Genomic DNA, 22,858 nt, shown 5'->3' on the forward strand with positions numbered 1-22,858 from the left:
AACCTAAAATCACAACTCAGTCCCATCTCAATCTCTCACTCTCTACGGCGAAATCCATCCTCATCTCCGAAGATTTCCGTCCCCATCTCTGGCGAAATCCCTCACAACCATTCACGGTCAGAAATCCCTCACAATCATTCAAAAATGGAAAATCAACCTCCTAGGGTTAGTTTTTTTAATTATTTTTATTTTGAAATTTTTGCATTATTTTAGGTTTTTCATATTGAAATTGATGATAAGTTTACTGGTAATTTCAATAATAGATTAACAATTTCACTTAGATTTCTTATTAAATTCATTCGATTGCTGCCAATACTGCTAAACTGTTTAGTCTTTAACCCTGTGAAGTTAGTATTTGTCTTTGTTTTGTCTTTTGGTTGAAGTAATGCAATCCATTAAAGTTTCAATTTGCAGAAGAATAATAGTTTCTAAACTTAAAATCGCAACATGAAAATGAAAATCGCAACACGAAAATGACTATCGCAACGAGAGAATCGCAACGCGAAACCAAAATCGCATTGCGATTTTAATTTCGCGTTGCGATTCTTTCGTTGCGATTTTAATTTCGCGTTGCGATTTTCATTTCGCGTTGCGATTCTCTCGTTGCAATAGTCATTTCTGCGTTGCGATAGTCATTCTCTCGTTGCGATTTTCATTTCAACCAAAAGACAAAACAGTGTTGCAAATTTTAGTTTCAAGAATAAACTACTACTCTTTATGTTTATTGTTTTTGGTATATCTTCACAGTGTAGTTTTTGGTATATCTAACTTAGTATGTTTATTGTTTTTGTAGAAATTTTTTTCGGCTTCATTGACATTAAGGAATAAAGTTAGCCTAGGCACTACAATTGTTTCGAAGCTTTCACCTGCACAAAGAAAATTGTTTGAGGAAACCTGCTTCGGGCCATGGCTGAGAGTACAGCATCCGGGTGGAGATGCTAATTTGACCCATTTGTGGCTTCAGACCATGACTAGCGATCTACCCGACACTATACAACGTGGTGAGAAAGAGATATGGTTTCATTTTCCACCGACGTATACTTGTTTTGGGCGGAAGGAGTTCTGCTTAATCACTGGTCTACGATTCGGACACGATGATGTAGGCCGATACACTCGTCATATCACCCGCCCATCATGGTTATCCCGGGTTTTTCCTGATGAGTCAATAGAGAAGCCAAACTTACACGTCGAAGACCTGAAGAAATTGTTTAATAAGAAAGATGGTTTTACTCGAATGAATGACGTCGATGTTGTCCGAGTATGCCTTCTAGTACTTTTGTATGCCGACTTTTTAGGCAGAGAGGCCAGACAACCTATTCCTCAGGAGCTAATATTATTGGTAGAGGACCTAAATGCATGGAATCTGTTTCCGTGGGGTTCGTATATATGGAAAGCTACCTGGACTAAGTTGTCGACTGCCTTTGATGACCGCAAAAGTTTGCGTGGCGATGGGTCGAAATACACTTTGTCAGGCTTTGTTTGGGCCTTTAAGGTAAGAATTTCTATATAATGTTTTCCAAATTATAATTAATTATTTAACAATTACTAATGTTTGTTATTATATTGTTTGTAGATTTGGATATTCGAGGCTTTCCCCAGCATGCAGACATATGCATTAAAAACTTCAAATGATATTCCTAGGGCTATTTCCTGGAAGAGGAAACGTCTGTTGGATTGGGAAGACTTAATACCATATGCGACAATAAATAATGTAATTTAACACAAATACTATCATACATAAACAAGTTATTAATAGTAGACATTTAACTTTGTTTGAGTTTTTATATTTTTAGGAGGCCAACACTCCATTACAGAGACTGACACCCACGGAGGCTGAGCTTGCCACTGATTGGTGGCAAGCTAGTCAGCGTTTTTTTGATGGCACGAATGATGAGCAGCCTCCACTTCCTCCACTTCGAGAGCCATCACCTCACCCAAAGCCATCACCTGATCGACCCGACTATACACCTCTACAACGAGAGCCATCACCTATCCCGTCACATCATCGAGCCTCTTCTCCATCATCACCTCATGATAGGCGACCGGCAAAGATGCCACAACTTCTATCTCCCTGTTCTCCACCTCCACCTCCACGGGGATGAGTCAAGGGAGTTACATGATGAGGTCAATGCCTTGCGTGAGGAGATCGGTACTCTACGCGATAACGATGGTGCATGGCGTGTGGAGGTGTCTACTTTACGTGGTGAGGTTGCCGCTCTACGTGAGATGGTAGTATCGTTACAGAATGAGGTTCATACTCTACGCAACGAGGTAAGTTTAAGATTTTCCATATTTAACTTGATGATAAATATCATGTCTGTTTATTTACTGAATTTTGTATTTAATTATTTAGCGGCCCGATAAGGTGGATGCTTTACGTCGGGTTTTTCTTGCACGACGGAGTTCACGCATCAGACATCGTGCACGTGCTATTAAGTCTCCGTACACCCCAATAGTGCGAAGACACCTCAAGAAGAAGCTCGACTCGCCTGTCATCCCTCAAGAGTCCACTCCTATCGTTGAAGAGGCCCCTATCATTCCTCGAGAGTCCCCCTCACACCGTTCAAGAGGCCACTGTCATCGTTGAAGAGGTCCCTCCCACCATTCAAGAGCCCGATTCACATGGCGTCATATGTAAGATTCTTGAGAAACCCTCTGACGTGCCGGACATGATGGATAAGAGTTGGCTCTCGTATGAGTTACCGACCAGTACCATTCCGGTATCTGAAGTGGAGAGGAGACAACTATCGGACATAATTATGGATAACACCCTTTGGGCTAAGACCGCAGTTGATTTTTATCTACATGAGCGGAGCCAGGGGTGTTTCACTGACATATGCAAGCTCAACGATGATATCTATTTGTTGCTTGATCGGTCTTGGTGGAGCGTATTATTAGGGGTCGAAGACAATGGCTATTTCGATGGAGGGGTAAGCCTTATATTTTTCTTATATATATTTCAATTTGATTATTTTTTTAAATTTATGTAAGTCACTAATATATGTCTTTTTTTGTAAAACAACATATCGATGCGTGGGTGTCACGTCTTCTAATAATTAGGAAACTTAAGGAAAATAAAAGAAATACACGATATACAATTATGTCGACGTCTTTTAACGCCGTTCACTTGAAGAATCAACGAGATGAATCATTTGCGTTGGGCAATCGACAAGCTAAACTTTATCTTGCATGGTGGGAGGTCGATAAGGTTAGTATTTATTTTAGATTGAGTTTAAAGGTATTCATAAATAAGTGCACAAATGAATGAATTATTACTTATGATTGCAGGTGTTTATCCCTGTTTTGTAACGTAAACATTAGCTTCTCGTCGAGCTTCAGCTCCCATCCCTTAAGGTAATAGTATATGACAGCATGATAAATTACATATCATTGGCTGATTTAAGAGATATTATTAAGGGATGGAGCTCTCATTTGGCTAAATTCTTGGATGCGATAAATTATTGGACTCGTTCTGGAAAAAAGAAGCCAAAGAAGCTCAATATTACAGTTAGCAGAGACGAGACCGCACCACAACAAACGGAAGGAGTCAGAGGGGATTGTGGTCCTCTCGTATGCTTGGCGTTGGAGCGTTTGATCACAGGAAGTATAAAGTATCTACCTCCCATCGATAGAGATAGAGCTGCAGTAGGCTTGTGGTTTCGGCATTATATGGCTAGATCGATATATACGAGACGTTGCCTACCTGCATTCGAGTTATAAAAATGTCCATAAACAATTGGTAAGTTTATAGGCTTTTGGTTTGAAAATGTTTGGTTAAGTACCTAGAATTCAATAATTTGCTGTTTGTAGGTTTTATATGTGTAGAAAGTGTTGTTTGAGCAAATGTTTGGTTTCTGCAGGTTAATCTCAGAAGTGAGTTGCGTGAAAATGATGTATGGCTGTAAAAGTTGATTCAATAGTAGATGAGGAAATAAGAATTATTGCTTATTTTTTTATTGTTTAATTGATTTGTAAAAGATGATTTGTAAAAGTTGATTTGTTTAATTGATGTGAACATAATTCTTATTTGTGCTTGTTTAATTGATTGAAATGTAATGGTTGATTTTGTTGATTTCAATATGCATTATGTTGAAGGAAAAAATGACTATCGCAATGCGAAATGAAAATCGCAATGAGAGAATCGCAATGCGAAATGAAAATCGCAACGACAAAATCGCAACGCGAAACTAAATTCGCGTTGCGATTTTCATTTCGCTTTGCGATTCCCTCGTTGCGATTTTCATTTCGCATTGTGATTCTCTCGTTGTGATTTTCATTTCGCATTGCGATAGTCATTTCCGCGTTGCGATTTTAGTTTCGCGTTGCGATTTTGTCGTTGCGATTTTCATTTCGCATTGCGATTCTCTCGTTGCGATTTTCATTTCCGCGTTGCGATAGACATTAAGATGATTGCGAACGTCATTTCCGTGTTGCGATAGTCAAATGAATGCCTAATAAGTGATAACAACTGAACAGATCATAACAATTTTCAAACTCAAGTTACTAATACATGCCTAACTAAAAATGTTAAAAGTTCACACATAAAATCCACATAATAAAACGTTTGCATTTAAAAATCACCTAAGTTAACAGTCCCAAAAGGTGAAGCCGGTTGTGATTGGGATTTTAAAGATGATTGCGATTTTGATTGCCTTTTGCTTGACACCATATGAGCTTTGGATTTTGATGAGGATCCATATTTTGGTAGAGGAAAAGATGATTGTGATGGCACTGGTGATCCACATGTCAACCTTGTATGACCATTTTCCTTGCACCGACTACATGTCGATCTCTTCTTCTCTTCACCCTTATACGGTATACGATCGTGACTTTTTGGTCAGCCATGTAGCCTTCTGTCCATGACTGGTGGCAAAACTGTTTGTAAGTCATCTGGTATGTCCCACTCAGAAGGATGTGGAATAGGGTAGACAATCTCGCCATAAGTCTATCGATATACTTCTGTAGTGTAGCAATCCATAGCGTATGCACTTGAATCATCTTGGTTTAGATGAAGAGAAACTTTTATAACATGGCCACACGGATAACCAGATGTTTGCCATTTCATACAACTACACGTCTTTGCATTTAGATCGACAATGCCATTTAAGTTATTATCCAGTACTTCAAACAAAGTGTTTGAACATGGTTCAAATCTCCATGACGTTGACTTCAGAACACGTTTCGTTATCTTTTTTTTCTGTCCATGGTGTAACACGATGTTCCAATGTTCCTGTAAATTTAAATAAATAATACTTAGTAAAATATATGATAAGTTTCGAATTTAAAGAAATAATACCTGCATGGTTTCTTTTCTTGTAGTACCACTGTTGAATAGAGGCTTGAAAAAACTCCATTAACATAGTAATGGGTAATTTTCGGGAATGACGACTTAGAGCGTTGATTGATTCTGCACTATTAGACGTCATGAAACCATATCTTGCTCCAAGTTGATGTACTCTTGACCATCTTTCAAACCCGACATCTTCTAGTGTTTGAGCACACTGAGGCAAAACACGTCTTAAACAGTTTATATGCTTATTAAAATCCACTTTCCGATAAGCTTTTACAGCCTTCCAGTATGTCCATTTGTGATTTTTTATACCAGCAGACCTTGATTTTAGATTTCTATACAAATAAACACCACAAAGTCCATGAAAAGCATCTGGAAAACACCTTCTAACAGCGTTGTCAATTGAGTTTGCCCTATCGGATATGATTGTTAGATTGCTAATAGGACCTATGCAATCCCTAAGATGCCCCATAAACCATGTCCATGAATCAGAGGTTTCAGATTTGCCAACCCCGTAAGCTATTGGCAGTATCACATTTTTAGCATCCATGGCTACTGCTAATAAGTTTACTCCAAGGTATCGACCTTTTAAATGTGCTCCGTCAACTATAATAACTGTACGCATGCAATTAATAAACGAACGAATCTACAAAATCATATACACAAGAAATATAATCATTTAAATGTGAAATGCATGTAACTAACAAAAATGAGTTAACAAAATTATATTGATTTACTAACCGCAGCACCAATGGCGATAAAAAGCAACTCAAAGCATCCATCTCTATCTGTTTTGATATGAGTTACCGACCCAGGATTTTTCAGCTTTAAATTGTGACAATAAGCCGACAGTTAGGCAAACGATGCTTCTGGCGACCCCCTCAACAATTCCAAGACATAACATTTGGCTCTCCAAGCTTGAGAATATGAGATACTAATCTTGAACCGAGCATTCATGTCAGTCATAATTTCATGTCCCCGATATACCCTACCATTCAAAAATATTAACTCAGCCAGAAAACCACCCAACACCTTTTTGTTTGCCTGTCTATGGTGAGGAAAAACTTGGGTTCTTGAACATGTATGTTTATCAATAAAAGTACTAACTTGAAACATTTTGCAATCTTTTATCCTCTTTGTAATCATACGCCACATACAGTTTTTGTCAATCATACACCTTGTTTCGAAACGATCTTTGCTTGATTTGTTAACTTTTAGTTGATAGCCATCTTCCACACATTTCGTATACAAAACTATCTTCAAGTCTTCCTTTGTATCAAAACAATCATCTTTCTTGATACGAAAAATTTTTGTGTGACAATCAACTGCTATCTTTACCAACTATTCTTCTGGTATCTGAAGTAATTCTGGCATATTCCAGTTATACTCCCGTGGCATTTTCTTCGGGGACTTTTTCTTTGGGATTTCTTCTTCTTTTTCTTCTTCTTTTTCTTCTTCAGTGTTATATGAATTATAGAATGGATGTTCAACATGTTCATTTACAGTCGTAACTTCCTCCTCATTATCATCAATAACATCTTCCTCGGCAACGGCTGTTTCATCATCAAAATTCGGGTATTGACCAATATCAAAATCATTACACGCAGGGTCTGTTTCTTCTTCTGAAAAATCATCAAAATCCGAGTATTGACCAAGATCAAAGTCCGGGTATTGACCAAGATCAAATTTCAAATACTGACTAGTACTCATAATTTTTTTTGTTGGCTCATCATCGTCTAACTGGTCAATACGAAAACCGAAATTTGGTGTTGAAAGTTGATTGGGATTTAGTTTAGGGAAAGGTTGTGGGTTTTGAGATTGTGTTTGGTATTGGAAATGTGGTGAAACAATATTTGCTTGGTGATGAAATTGTGGTGGAACCATTAAATTTTGAGCACCATAAACTGGGGTTGAAAAACTTAGTTGATTACTACCGGCTATTACTTCTAGGTTCAACAACATACAATGTAACATCATCACTTGAAACACTAATGTAAGCAATGAATCGTTCAACATCTTCATTGTCGGTTAACAAATAAACTTTATCTTTTCTCTGATAAGATGGCCTAAATCCACTTAGGGGCTCTAAATTCAATTTACTTGCAACACGTAACATTAGAGTTTCATAAGTTAACTTTTTTAATAACAGTTTTAGTTGAAGATTCATGGGTAAAGGCATATATTGTAAAACACCATGAACATTCTCTCATGACCCTCCAAAACACAAATCTATCCAAACATGATCAACATTAGATGATTTCATTATTGTAAATTAATTTACTAAACAAACGAGCTGCGAAACTAAAACATGTTGCCGGATGGGGAATGATGTCGTTGGATATAGGAACGGATGTCGCCGGAGAGAGTGATAGATGGAGATGGAATGAGTTGCGATTTAGGGATTTAGGTTATGAGTTGCTGCTGCTGCGTAGTTATATACCCAAAACATTTGTGTTGCGAAATTAAAACCTGTTGCGAATTCAGAAATCGAGTTGCGAATTTGAAATTCAGTATTGCGATAGTCAGAATCTCGTTGCGATTTACGTATTCGCGTTGCGATTTACGTATTCGCGTTGCGATTTACGTATTCGCGTTGCGATTTACGTATTCGCGTTGCGATTTACGTAATCGCATTGCGATTTTCCAAATTCGCGTTGCGATTTACGTAATCGCATTGCGATTTTCCAAATTCGCGTTGCGATTTACGTAATCGCATTGCGATTTTCCTATTCGTATTGCGATTTACGTAATCGCATTGCGATTTTCCAAATTCGCGTTGCGATTTACGTATTCGCATTGCGAATTAGGAAAATCGCAACGCGAATTTTGGAAATCGCAATGCGATAGTCAGAATCGCAATGCGAATCTGGAAACTGATTTGCGATACCGGAGATCGCGTTGCGAATTATCGATCGCATTGCGATTTAGTTGGTCATTTTGGCAAATCCAAAAAAAGTTGGTTAAAATCGTATATTATAAGGCATTTTTGGTCACTGAGGTTATTTTCTCGGGTTAAAATACTTTAAAAAAAAAGAAAAATGATATAAAATAATTATTTTATTAAATGTTAGAGATAAATTTTAATATTATGCATTTAAAAAATTACAAGTAGCTGGAAGACTTGATCAAGCTTGGTCACTGTCATTAGAGGTGCACAAAAAATTCGAATATCCGATTTTGTGCAAAAAATATCTGAAACTGGATTTGGGAAAAACCGTTTTTTTTAACCGGATCGGATATTTTAAAACCGGATAGTATAACCAGTCTGGGGTTTAAAAAATTAGATGACCGAATTTTTTACCGGATTAAAAACCGGTTTTTTTCAAACCGAAACCGGTTACACCGGTTACATCATCCGGCCCTCCAAACCGGTTATGATCCGAACCGGTTTTTTTATAAACCGATTTTTTGGCTTAGTGAAAAAACCAGAACGGATTTAAATCCGACTATATGCATCTCTAACTGTCATGCCTACGACAAAGTTTAAGAAACTTAGGTTGTTTTTCTTACCAGGGTGATTTTTATGTTCGATATAGATATAAAGATACGATTTTTCTAATATACTCCACGAGATGTTAAATTCTAAAAGAGGCAAGGCTGCAATTAAACCATTTCCAACCATTTAAGCGAAGTTCACATTTCAACTGGAACTTGTTTGATTGAATTGGACATGTTCTGGGGAAGGAAAGAGGTTTTTGAATTGGCCATCACATTAACATTACAATCCCCATAATAAGAGAGAGTTATTGAGAAGGCATTTATTGAAATCAACCCTGAATTCAGGAGTCACTGGTGAGTTGTTGAGAGCTAGAGGCAGCAACAGGCATCGCGGTTCCTGCTAAGAAAGCTTTGAAGAGCGTGAGAGCTTGTTTCGGTCTATGCAAAGGGACTTCATGCCCGGCTCCCCTCACTGAAACAAAGTTCAGCCCTTCATACTCTTGTGTCCATCCTCCTACCTGTTCATTCATTCCCCACTTTTGTTAGTCAACAAACATGCAACGATGTATTGACTATAACTAGTTACTGTCAAAAGTCTTTCAAACTGAAAATGACTTGTTCATGTGTTTTATTGTGGCAATGAAACAAATCCAAGTATTTCAAGGTAAATTACCTGCCCGTCGTCGTACCAAGGACGCCATGGGCTCACAATTGGAAGCTTGAGCGCATCTATACTGTAGCGGGTGGAAGTAATTGGGATCACAGCATCTGTGTCACCACTGTCAATTTGGTACAATGGAGGGAGAGTATGAGAAAAAATGAATGAAATTATTTCCAAAAAAGAAAAAACGCATCCATAAACCAAATTATGTAAAAGACGGCTTGTTATTTTTACATGGAAAAACACAAATGGACTATTATCAAAGCTAAACTTTTGGGAATCTAGATCTAGAGTTCAAGCAAATACTTGCAAGATGAAACATTCCCTTAGCAAATTTATTTAATGATACAGATCAAAACTCAATAGTATGATCATATGATAGCATGTAATACTGAAATAGCAATTTTTTTAACATTGTAGATGTTGTGGACTAAAAGTGCAATTATTCCTATAATAGAACCACAATATAAATCTATGCAACCATGAATTCTTCTATCTTATAAATGATAAGTTAGCCCCATAGCTTATATTGTTAAGTGTTTTAGCAGGAACTCTTTTCTTTTGCAAAAGAGCTGTAGCTTCGAAATATGGGAAAGGCTGGGATCCGGAAACCTATTGAATGTCACTTTTAACGGTGGTTGCAAGAACCGACTAGGCCAGAAACCATGGTTTCTTAGTCGGAACACTTGCCATCAGCTTTTCATCCAGAAATACTACCTAGGTATGTCTTATTATTCCCTTCATAATCTCAAAAATACTTTGTTCAGAGCCTATCTCGTCAATTCTAAATTGACACTATTAACTATCTTACTCAGACTCTTCATTTTTCTTAAGGTACTTGTGTCTAACACATTCAGATACTGGTATGGGTTATGGTCCTCTAAATATATGAAATAACCTAGAAAAAACATAACATATTCGTGTCGGATGTATACCTGAATCCTACATTTACTTCGAATCAGGATATATAGGGCATTATTGTATTAAGGCAAGTTTAACCATCAAGTTTAGCCATAGGATTTTTATTTTCACTCTCCAATACTATACTTTCTAGTTATGAGATATTTACCAAATTAACAGGAGGATTACACTTGCTCTAAATATATTCATGAAGCATGAGTCACCAACTTATATGATGTACACTCCTTTCGCTCCAGTCAATTTACAAATCAATGACATAATGCAGTAAAAACTACCTACAAATCGTGAAAGATAAAAGAATTACAAAAGGAGAAAGGTTTACTCAGATGATATATTGTTAGTTTCTCTATTCATCCATTGCTTCAAACAGTAAAGCACATATGGTTGTTGACCTTTTCTTACCCAATCCTGAAACATGCTTGCTGTATAGAAAAGCAACATCACAAATTTAGATATAAACCTGAATATCCATATGCGAAGTCCTTCTTGTATAAGCTCATGGTAAACATCCAGCATAGTTAATGGAGAATCCTTCCAGTTGGTATTTATGATTTCACTGCAAAAAATAAAAAATAAAGAAAAGGAAACCCGTTTAAAGGCCCACGTCTCCATGTATGTTGTCAAATAGAAGTTGGTTTAGGTTTACTCATGGTAAAATTTCGATATCACAAGTTCACTTTATAAAGGGCAAACCAAGCCGTATCAACAAGATTCGGTGCATCTTTTGGGAACTATAAAATAAGTTTCATAAAGGGTTAAAGCTGGAACATACTTTTTCAGATCATCTGGTTACATAGGTAAATGACAGAATTTGAGTCTACAAAAAAAGCCTTCGTACCTGCATGTCTCCCATTTAGATGGTGCAGCTTCAGGTAAAACATGAAGTGCCTTTTGAACCTCAGGTAGATTGAAATATACTTCTGAGTGTTTCTCAGTGCAAGGATCATACTTCTCACTGAGCTGGCCAACCCTCTGTTGGATAATATCAAATTTCCTTAACATGGTTACAAATAAATATCAAATACCCTCGATTTCAGTGGAAAGTAAACAATCAGGTCTTTTATAAATTATGATTTCTGCTAATTCTGGTAATTGTTCTGGCCAATGAGTTCCCCAGACCAAGAAACCTAGGCAGCTTAATAGAGCTTCAGTTTGGAGACAAAATCATAAAAGAGAATTATTAGGTCCCAGAGAAAATTTTGAAAAAGATGGGTATATGATGATTGAATCCATTGGACATTGTTTAACTGGAATGCTGTCAAAACTTATTATACCTAAAGTTCAATTAAAAAGATATTTTCACTGATTAAAGAAGAGGAAAAAGATACTTAAAATTTGAAGATGTAGAAATATGAAATTTATGTACTCACAAGCCTTCTTTTCAGCAGCCATTTTGCCTGCCTAGCATTGGCAGAGCAGGAGGGAGTGTAGATGCTGTATGGGTCAATATTTCCCATTTCTTCACTCATAACATCCAATATGCCATTACAAGCACTTGAGGAGTGAATAAATGACTCATTATCACACAGTACATTCGATAGCTTGTATGTTTCATCGGAAATCAAGCCAGCTGACCACAAAAATTGAAAGAGCCCCAAATAGTCATGGTAATCGTCAGTTAGAGCATTTCCGACCTGCATATTACATACAAATCTATGTTTCAGTTTGCTCAAATAATGTAAAACTGCTTTCTTTAAAGAATCTGCTTTCTTTAAAGAATAGAATCTATACCATATAGCCCTTTAGGTTAATTGCTTTTGCCTTGGTGGCCTTGTTGTGTCTTACAATGGCTTGGCTTAGCTGTGGAACATAATGCCCTGCAACACATTCTTTAATGTGAGGAGACAAAAAAAGGAACTACAGAAAAAAAAAAACATAATGAACTTATTGTTCAAGAGCAATTAAAATGTAAAAAAATAATAATACAAATATTGCAAAGTTCCAAAGTCATCAAGGTTATCAAGTAAAACATAGAAATAAATTCTTTATTAATGTTAACTTAGCCATGATCCTTAAAGAAGGGCTGCATGTTATTTGGCTTGAATAACAAAGCTAGGAAACCTCATTATTCCCATCTGTTTCACTCGCTGCGCTTTCATATTCTAAAGGAAAAGAAATTGTGCTTTACCATATATAAAGAAATATAAACAAGAAATTACTATATACCTCCATAACTCTCTCCAGCAATGTAGAAATCCCTGTCTTTATACTGAGGAAAGCGCTTAAGCCACTTCAGCAAAAAATTCAGTGAATCCTTGGCTGTATGTCAAAGGGCAAGAAGGTATACTTGCACAAGTTAGCCAAAATAAAAGAGATTCGAACAAAGCTATGAAGTCGAAATGCATGAGCCTTACCAGTACTTTTATCACCGTTGTTAAGCAAATCGGAGGAAGTATTTGAATATGAAAAACCAACTCCAACAGGAGAATCAAGAAATAGAATATTGGCAGCTGCAAAGCAGTAGAAGAACCTTGTAACAATGCAATTGATATAGTAATATTTCTAACATTCACATCCCCTAGCTGAGTCTTGACATAGATCTAAACAAATACCTTGTGCCAACATAAATATCATTTAGGGGCTCACCATAAACAGGTAACTCTTCTATGTAATAAATCCACTACACCATCATTTTAGAGGTTCAACAAATAAAGTAAAACAATTCCATCTCTTACACCAACTTTCACAGTGAACTTTTAAGGAAGTGAATACCTAGATTCCAAGAGTAAGGGTTCAAGTAAAGGGTCTTCCCATCTGGCCTAATGTGGAATGGACCTATTTCCTCTGCTAATCCATAAGCAATGGATGAACATCCAGGTCCTGTGGACATAAAGCTCTAAATAAGTAAACAGAAAAAAGATTATACCCAGAAAAACAACACGGTGAAATCATAAAAGCAGTGATCAGTTATTCGAAAACACAGTGAACAATCAGACAAAACAACTAATTTTCACTCAAATCAGATCATAAATTAGCACCACCTGACTAAAATTAATCAAAAGGTGCTACAAAAAATGCAGAAAGTCAAAATGATACAAGAATCTTAAAATTTTTCAAAGTACGACCTCCATTGAGCCAGAGAAGAAGAGGCTTGGAATCAGGATCCTCAGCAGCTTCAAAGAACCAGTAAAAGAGAGCTCTCCCTAAGCTTTTATTGACGGTAACATAACCAGCATAGTGTGCAAAGCTGACATCGAGATTCTGCCCTGGAAGCTTAAGAACCTTATCAAGTTTTTGTTGGGCAGTTGAGTCTTCCAAAGAAGCTGCAATTAAGCAACTACCCAGAAAGAGATAGAGGCTGATGAAAATCAACAAGGTCTTTAGACCAAAAACCCATCTTGGATTTGCCATGTAATTGTTTTAGGAGAGTTAAATTCAATACTTTTTTATTGGTTTTTGCTGGGTTTATATAGAGGCAAACAAGCAAAGCAAGCAAATAGAAAAGATTGGGTCCATTATCAATGACCCATCCACTTGCTTTGTTTGCTTCTATCATGCCATTTATGTGATGGAATCTTTATCGCTTTTATAAGTTAAAAACTGAAAATTGCTTTTCATGGACGAGTGACTGGTGATGGTTGGCTTCTTAAAGATACTATTTTTGGAGGAGGATGATAAAAATAAAATAAAATAAAGGCTTTTCTAAGTTAAACTGGGGGATTTTCCCCCCAAAAATCACTATTTTAAATTTTATTTCCCTTTCAGACATCATTTCATCTTTATTTCTCGATCTACCATATTTTTTTTTTGTAGAAATACGCGACTCATGCATCGTGTCTTATATCACATGACAGAAGACGTGACCCATACACCATATCTAGTGAAATATGTAAAAATTCGGATGTTAATTTTGTAAATATTTTTAAAATAATACATAATATGTAATTAATTTTTGTTAGGGTGATATTTATATAAAAACGTCAACTTTATTTATTTATTTATTTTTTATGTGATATTATTTTTAATAACATTTAATAATGTTTATTGACTTTTAAAATTAATTTGTTTAAAAATATAAAAATATTAAAATAAACTTTTAATTACAATTACGGGATCAAATGAATTATTATTCACTTTTTTAAAAAATCAATAAAATACAATAAAAAAGAATTAAAATTCAATAAAAAATGTAAACATCTTTATTCAAGGACCATTTTTCTAATATTAATTTTAAAAAATATAAAATAAATATTAAATTTTAATTTTATTAAAAATGAATAAACATTATTAACTGTTGTTAAAAATAATAATTAATGAATAATAATTTATTTGATCACTCAATTGTAATTAAAAAATTATTTTAATGACTAGATTATATTTATTGTGTAATTTCATACAAAAATCAAAATAATTTTATTAAAAATGAATAAATATTATTAATTGTTGTTAAAGATAATAATTAATGAATAATAATTCATTTGATCACTCAATTGTAATTAAAAGTTTATTTTAATATTTTTATATTTTTAAACAATTAATTTTAAATGTCAATAAATTTTTTAAAAATATATGAAATTTATAAATTATAAAATATTTATTATCATAATCATCATCATCATTTTGTAAAAGAAATACTAGTTATAAATTTTTTATAAAATTATTTATATTTTAAAATATTTACCCTCAAAGTTTTTCTATATTAGATTATACATATTGTGTAATTTTATGCAAAAATCAAAATTTATCGAATTATAAAATAATTTGTATAAGAATATTTAAATATTTTAATGTAGAAAGTTTTTTTTCACACACAACAAATAAATAAATAAATAAATTTGATATTTTTACACAAATATCACCATAATATAAATTAATTATATATTAGATACTATTTAAAAATATTTATAAAAATAGTACCATATTTTTTTCACCCATGTAACGTCACATCAGCGTAAAACATGTGCATAAGTCACGTCTTTTTGTATAAAGTGTTAGATTAGAAAATAAAGATGAAATGATGTATGACAGGCAAATAAAATTTGAAAAGGTGATTTTTGGGGAAAATCGCCGTTAAATTGAGCGTGGAAATAGTTTAAATGAAATTGGATTTGCAAGTGGTTTGAGAAAATGTAGTTTATTTTCATTCTCAAAATTGAGTTTTATATTAACTTTTAGCGTAAATTACACTTAGTCACTCAACTATTAGTATAGTTCTATTTCAGTCTTCAAACTGTAAAAGAATTTAATTTATTAAAATTAATAATTAAAGTGATTTGATATTTTAAAAATGATAGAAAAATTAAAACTAAAACTATTCAGGAAACAATTAACAATCATGCACCTTAAAATAACTGAATTAGCAACCAATTGCATTAGTATTATACGATTAAATATGTCATAATTAAAAGTCAATCTACAATCAATCGCGATTATTACAATTTTAAGCAAAACATTCAAAAATAATATCACTATTTAAGGCTCAATCCCACATAGTATTGGGAACAAGTGTCGGTAATGCTCAAATCCCACATAGTATTGGAAACACTATTGAGAATAGTATTTAAGGCTTGGCTTTCCCACTTCCTTGTTGAGTGATAGAGAACAATGGGAACTCTCGCGCGCCGCCGCCGCCGCCGTCTCGTCTCGTCGTGGTCGTGGTCGTGGTAATGGTAATGGTAATGGTAATACGTGTAACGAATTTGAAAAATCGCAACGACAACTGTAGACTATCGCAACGCGAAATAGAAAATCGTAACGCGATTTTCAACTAGCAACGCGATTTTCAACTATCGCAACGCGAAATGGAAAATCACAACGCGATTTTCAACTATCGCAACGCGAACTGGAAAATCGCAACGCGAATTTGCGATAGTGGAGATCGCAATGCGAATTAGAGATCGCATTGCGATTTTGTTGGTCATTTTCACAAATCCAAAAAAAATTGATCAAAAGCGTATATTATCTGAGATTTTTAGTCACTGAGGTTATTTTCTCTTTCTTGAAATACAAGAGTTGATGGGGTGGGTCCAAATACTGCAGCCCACGCCCATTTCCCATTATATTATTGATTGCAATCGAAAAGTTTCATTGAGAGAGGTCTAGGGTTTATAATCAAAACTATGATGAAGAAAATAATATTTTCGGTGTACTTGATTACTATTCAGTCTCTGCATTTTCTTCCTATCTTTAGTGGGTTTATGTCCACCATCGTCCCTATCATTTCTGGGTGTACTTGAATACTTCGTTTAAGATGATAAAATTAAAGAATCTGTTCATTCGCCGACGAGTGCAAATTTATATTGTATTGTCTAAAGTCATAGTAGACTTATGCTAATTCTTGTAAATGTTGGTTCCTAGAGAAGATTTGGGGTTTGGCCAAAATACTTGGTATGTTCCTTTATTATTAGGATCGGTTTAAATGGAACAAATGAGGTCAAGATTTTACAGAATTAGTACCATAATTCAGGAGTCACTGATGAGTTGTTGAGAACCAACGGCGGCGGTGGCGGCAGCGGCAGCAGGCATGGAGGTTCCTGCTAAGAAAGCTTTGACGAGCGTGAGAGCTTGTTTCGGTCTATGCAAAGGGACTTCATGCCCGGCTCCCCTCACCGAAACGAAGTTCAGCCCTTCATACCCTTGTGTCCATCCTCCTACCTGTTCATTTCCGGATCTATGTTAAACTATGTCCGATTCATGAAAAAGATCAATTATCTGAATTTTTTTTTTCGAAATCATATACTCACGTTTGATTTAGGAACATTCTCTCCGATGATTAATAAAATATTCCTTACAATAACGGTTTTTTTTTTCGAGAATATCATTCCTTTTTAGCTGTTGTTGTGGTAATGAATCAAATGCAAGTATTTGAAGGTAAATTACCTGGCCGTCGTCGTCGTACCAAGCACGCCATGGACTCACAGTTGGAAGCTTGAGAGCATCTATGGTGTACCGGGTGGATGTAATTGGGATTGCACCATCTGTGTCACCACTGTCATTTCGGTACAATTGAAGAAATGAGGAGAGAATTGTCTCAAGTCAAATCAAAGAAAAACAAAAAGGAAAATGAAAAAGAAACTGCATCCATAATCTAAATTATGTAAAAGACGATTTATTTTTCGACATAAAAATTAGAGATAAACCTGAATATCCATATGCGAAGTCCTTCGTGCATAAGCTCATCGTAAATATCCAGAACCGTTCTCGGAGAATCCTTCCAGTTAATATTTACGGTGTCACTGCGAAAAATAGAAGGAAAGGAAAGGAAAATCGTTTGAAGGTATACGCCTACAGCATCAACAATTTCTTGATTCATCCTTTGAGAGCAATAACATAAGTTCCATAGGGGATAAAGCTAGAATAGACTATGTCAGGTGGTCTGGTTACGTTAGTCAAATGAAAGAATTATTCGAGTCTACGAAAATAGGCTACCTACCAGCATGTCTCCCATCTAGATGGTGCAGCTTCAGGTAAAACATGAAGTGACTTTTGAACCTCAGGTAGATTGAAGTACACTTCGGAGTGCTTCGCCGTGCAAGGATCGTACTTTTCACCGAGCTGGCCGACCATCTGTCGGATAATATCGAATTTCGTTAACATGGTTACAAATAAATATCGAATTCCCTCGAATTTGAAGATGCAGAAGTATGTAATGTGTGTACTCACAAGCCTTCTTTTCAGCAGCCACTTCGCCTGGCTAGCAATGGCAGAGCAGGGGGGAGTGTAGATGCTGTACGGATCAATATGCCCCATTTCTTCATTTGCGATGCCGATTACCTGATTACAAGAATCCGAGGACTGAACGAGTGACTCGAAATCGCATAATACATCCGATAGCTTGTATGTTTCATCGGAAATCAAACCAGCTGACCACAAATATTGAAAGAGCCCCAAATGGTGATGGTAATCATCAGTCAGAGCATTTCCGACCTGCATGTCACATAATCTGTTTCAGTTTGCTCAAATGATGGAAAACTGCTTTCTTTTAAGAACAGAATCTATACCATATAGCCCTTTAGGTTAATGGCTTTTGCCTTGGTGGCCCTGTTGTATCTTACAATGGCTTGGCTTAGCTGTGGAACATAATGCCCTACAACACATTCTTAAATATGAGCAGAGAGGAAAAACTAGAAATCAAAATGAATTTATTGTTTAAGAGCAATTAAAATGTACAAAAATATGAATATTGCAAAGTCATTGAGTGTATGTAAATGTTACTTCTCTTGCTTTTACTAATGCCTTTTGACTCTAAGCAAATATCAGGCAGCACCAGAGGCATTTAACGGTGTTGATGGGAACAAAATAGGCTCGTCGGCCATGAGCAGTTCACCTCTTCTAATTTGGACGGAGAACACTGCCGGTGATGGTACGATCGTGGGCCAACATGTCTTTTGTGTAGAATGATTGGACGAGGAATATAAATGAGAATAAATTACTATATACCTGCATAACTCTCTCCAGCAATGTAAAAATCCCTGTCTTTATACTGAGGAAAGCGCTGAAGCCACTTTAGCAAAAATTTCAGTGCATCCTTCGCTGCACATTAATGGATGAGAAGGCGTATCCGTACAAGCTAGCCAAAATAAAGATTCAAATACAGCTATGAAGTAGAAAAGTCTCAGCCATACCAGTTCTTTTATCACCATTGTCAAGCAAATCAGAGGAAGTATTTGAATATGAAAAACCAACTCCAACAGGAGAATCAATGAATAGAATGCTGGCAGCTGCAATTTGCAGTAGAAGAATCTTGTAACAATGTAACTGATTTAGAAATGTTTCTAACATTCACATCCTAAACAAGCAGTCATTTTTTGACTCGACTCAATCGGATATTCACTCCAAAGTGAACTTTTAAGGAAGTGATTACCTAGATTCCAAGAGTAAGGGTTCAAGTAAAGGGTCTTCCCATCTGGCCTAATGTGGAATGGTCCTATTTCCTCTGCTAATCCATAAGCAATGGATGAACATCCAGGTCCTGTGGACATAAAGCTCTACATAAGTAAACAGAAAAAGGAATATACCCAGAAAAAAGAACACGGTGAAATCATAAAAGCAGTGAACAATCAGTCAAAATTACTATTTTTCACTCAAATCAGATCATACATAATTAAAAGAGTCAATACCACCCGACTAAAATTAGTCAAAAAGCACTACAAAAAAGGCTGAAAGTCAAAATGATACAAGAATCTTAAAAATTTTCAAAGTACAACCTCCATTGAGCCAGAGAAGAAGAGGCTTTGAATCAGGATCGTCAGCAGCTTCAAAGAACCAGTAAAAGAGAGCTCTCCCTGAGTTATTATTGACGGTAACATAACCAGCATAGTGTGCAAAGCTGACATTGAAACTCTGCCCTGGAAGCTTAAGAACCTTATCAAGTTTTTGTTGGGCAGTTGAGTCTTCCAAAGAAGTAGCAATTAAGCAACTACCCAGAGAGAGATTGAGGATGATGAAGATCAAAAAGGTCTTTTGATCAAAAACCCATCCTGGACTTGCCATGTATTTCCTTTAAGGAAGTCAAAATTCAAGATTGTATTAATGGTATTTGCTGGAAGTAGTTGAAACACTGAGGCAATCAAGCATGGAAAGAGTGGGTAAATGATTAATGGTTGTTGAATAAAAGTTTAAAAGTCAAAAACTGGAAATCGGAAACTTCTATAAAAAATGAGAATGAAAAGACACCTGAGCTGTACAAACGGTCACCCACCTCTATTTTTCTATTAGTTTCAGCCCTGGGTCCTATGTATGATATCCATAAGAGTCTTCTGTCAAGGATGCTGGCTTGTGAATGTACAATATCAAAGCTGCTTGACTTTTGCAAGGATAATAAGAATGAAATGGACATCTTTGTTCAAACTTATATGCAAAAGACAAACATATGTTGCATACCACATCAAGGAGGTCAAGTTGCAGTTTCCTGTTTTTAGGGAGGCAATGATGCATCAGAAGGATCTATTTATGGACCTTAAGTTCGTCAATGGAATTGGTCCTGCATATAGAGCGTGTCTTGCTGAAATGATAAGAAGAAAGGCATTGTTGCTGAAGACGGCTATCGGATTGAGAAAATAAAAATGAAGATAAAAGAGACACAAAATTTACGTGGAAAACCCCTAAAATATTTAGGGTAAAAACCACGGTCAACGGTAGAAGAATTTCACTATGAGAAAATAGGAATTACAACCTCTCTCGATCTACCAAGGAGAAAATAATGATAATTCTCTCTAGATAAAAAGGAGAAAACAACTCTCAAGAAACTCTCTAAAATCTCTCTAGTATTGGAAGAAAGCTAGAATGCTTTGGGATGATTTTGAAGCTAAATGAACTAGGGTATTTATAGTTGAAAAATAAGGATTAATTTGTAAATACCCTAAAGTTTAATGACTAAATTATGATTTAGCCATTATCCACAAAATAAACAAAAATGCTCATTTTTTTCGGTGTATTTAATATGCACCTTTCGGTGCTTAGTCAACAGGCATCTATGAAGCTTTACATGGGCATGGCTGATCAGCTTGCTGAAAGGCTTGCAACAAAAAGAGAAGTTGAGGTCAGGAGACGATTGGAGTTTCTAAAAGCACATGGTTTTTACATACCCAAGGATGTTTTGGCTTCCATGGGTTTAAATGATACTCCAAGTCAATGTGATGTCAATATAGCTCCTTTCTACTCTACATTGCTTGATATTGATGTTCCTGACCTGGACCATTATGCTACTGAGTCCTTGTTAGGGCTGCTTACCAGGGCTGAGAAGCCTGCCAGTTTAAGAGGTTCAATCTCCATGTCGGATGAGAGTTCTCATTCAGCTGATACTGAAAAGACCGGCTCAGATAATCTAGAAAAAGACGATTCTGATGAGTTCCTTGAGGAATGTGAATTGGCAGAGTTTGTTGGAACTAGAAAGATGGAAGTTGAGAATGCAAAACTTAAAGCTGATCTTGCTTCTGCAAAAGCCCTGATTTGTTTTTTGGGTCCTGAATTTGAAAACGAATCACTTGATGGTAACGTCAACACTTTTACTGAAAAATGCTGCAGAAAGAACTTCTCAATGAAAAACAACTGGAGTATGTTTCATTTGAAAAGCGAAAACTTGATTCAGGAACTGGAGCAGAGGTTTTTTTATCAATATTCACAGGGGCAGAAGATTTCCATAACTAATGATGACACTGACTTTGGTCTTCTGGCTTCAAAGGTTAATGATTGTAAGCCAGAAATTTTAGTTTGTGATGTGAATTTGCCTCATATATCTACATCTGAGCCCATGGATGAGGTATCATGCATTTCAAATTCTTTGGATGTGAAGCTGGGACCTTTTACACTGCAGTCATGTAAAGGTCGAGAAGGAATTGATGAGAATATGATCGATTCATATGGAATGCTCAACCCTCGTTTGGATTCATCAATGCAAGGGCTGCAACGGAAAGAACTGCAAGTTGGTGAGAAAGATGGAAATGAACGTAGACATTATCCTTTCTGATGTTCTGAATTGCTCCTTTTCTTTTTCATGTTTACTAACCATTGTCCAAATATCTTTGCTATGGAATTTCAGTTCCATTAGTGATAGTGAAGATGATAGCCTTGCTGAGTTCCGAAAATATACACTGATAGTGAAGGAGCAGATGAACATCTTAGGAAGGAATTGGAAGATAAAAATGAGCTGGTTAAAACTCTATACACTAAGCATCAACTACTCCTACTCCGCTGAATCTGCGGCCTTGTTTACTGATCATCTACTGAGCCAACCGTGCAACATTATCGGGATTGTGCATATTGAGCGCCAGACGGTGAAGCCGATACCGTCTTCAACCACTAGACCTGATCATGGTAAGGCAGGTGTATATGGATTCCTCTTCCAAAACACTGCTTCTACAATGTAAGAAGTCTCTTATTTATATGTATATGCATGTATGCTTCACTATACTCTCTCATTATTACTGTTGTTAATTGTAAAATCTGCAATGGCATGAACAGGCAGCAAAGGCAGCACTAATCAGCTTTTATGATACTTTTAGGGTTGAATTTGGATCAGATATTGGAATTACAATCGTTATCCCTGGCTTAATTTATACAGACATGGTCCTACAACAATCCTTGACTCCATATGTATTTCCACTTTGATGAGGAAACCTCGATCTGCCAAGAAAACATCTTAGTGATTAATGTTTTAAAATATATTCCATATCATATTTTATAATATATGTTTGTGTGGTAATTTTATTTTAAATGTTTTACACTTATAAAGGTTTTAAAGTTGTAATTTATATATTTTCAGAAGTCATTGACATCTTTGTGCTTTTATTTTACTTTTTATTATGTGATGTTTAAGAATGGTTTATTATGTGATGTTTAAGAATGGTTATGGGTCGGAATTTTGGTATACTCAAATTCTACTGAAAATTAAATTTTTTCATCTGCATCCGACTCAACCCGAGTTTAGGAGGGTTTCATATGGCCCAAAATCATATCTAATTTTTAGGTCAAAATTTGCGCTCAACGCGACCCAATCTAAATGTATATAATTTATTTTTATTAAGTAAAATAAGGATCTAATTTAAAAAATAGAACATAAAAAATATATTTTTGCAATTATACCTAAATATATGAGAGATAATTATACT

At 35.7% G+C, this 22,858-nt stretch overlaps 2 protein-coding genes and 1 pseudogene across 2 annotated transcripts; 1 reads left to right on the forward strand and 2 right to left on the reverse strand.

Annotated features, from left to right (window-relative positions):
* Nucleotides 1-8,891: 8,891 nt before the first annotated feature.
* On the reverse strand, nucleotides 8,892-13,734 carry LOC120201369 (serine carboxypeptidase II-2-like). The gene is made up of 10 exons (XM_039201995.1): nucleotides 13,376-13,734; nucleotides 13,023-13,130; nucleotides 12,665-12,760; nucleotides 12,477-12,569; nucleotides 12,042-12,127; nucleotides 11,681-11,944; nucleotides 11,149-11,282; nucleotides 10,771-10,866; nucleotides 9,402-9,507; nucleotides 8,892-9,246 (listed from the first exon to the last, which is right to left on the reverse strand). Exons 1-10 carry the CDS (start codon nucleotides 13,659-13,661, stop codon nucleotides 9,070-9,072), a joined length of 1,446 nt encoding a protein of 481 aa, XP_039057926.1. The 5' UTR covers nucleotides 13,662-13,734; the 3' UTR covers nucleotides 8,892-9,069.
* Nucleotides 13,735-16,697: 2,963 nt separating this feature from the next.
* On the reverse strand, nucleotides 16,698-19,757 carry LOC120201368 (serine carboxypeptidase II-2-like). Its single transcript, XM_039201994.1, has 10 exons — nucleotides 19,457-19,757; nucleotides 19,114-19,221; nucleotides 18,875-18,970; nucleotides 18,690-18,782; nucleotides 18,251-18,336; nucleotides 17,913-18,176; nucleotides 17,683-17,816; nucleotides 17,390-17,485; nucleotides 17,130-17,238; nucleotides 16,698-16,904 (listed from the first exon to the last, which is right to left on the reverse strand). The coding sequence occupies exons 1-10, from the start codon at nucleotides 19,740-19,742 to the stop codon at nucleotides 16,713-16,715; spliced, it is 1,464 nt and encodes a 487-aa protein (XP_039057925.1). The 5' UTR covers nucleotides 19,743-19,757; the 3' UTR covers nucleotides 16,698-16,712.
* A 67-nt stretch (nucleotides 19,758-19,824) lies between these two features.
* On the forward strand, nucleotides 19,825-21,717 carry LOC120201304 (annotated as a pseudogene).
* The last annotated feature ends 1,141 nt before the right edge of the window (nucleotides 21,718-22,858 follow it).

This window comes from Hibiscus syriacus, unplaced genomic scaffold (genome assembly GCF_006381635.1).
Source record: "Hibiscus syriacus cultivar Baekdansim isolate YM2019G1 unplaced genomic scaffold, ASM638163v2 tig00007179_pilon, whole genome shotgun sequence".
NCBI lineage: Eukaryota > Viridiplantae > Streptophyta > Magnoliopsida > Malvales > Malvaceae > Hibiscus > Hibiscus syriacus.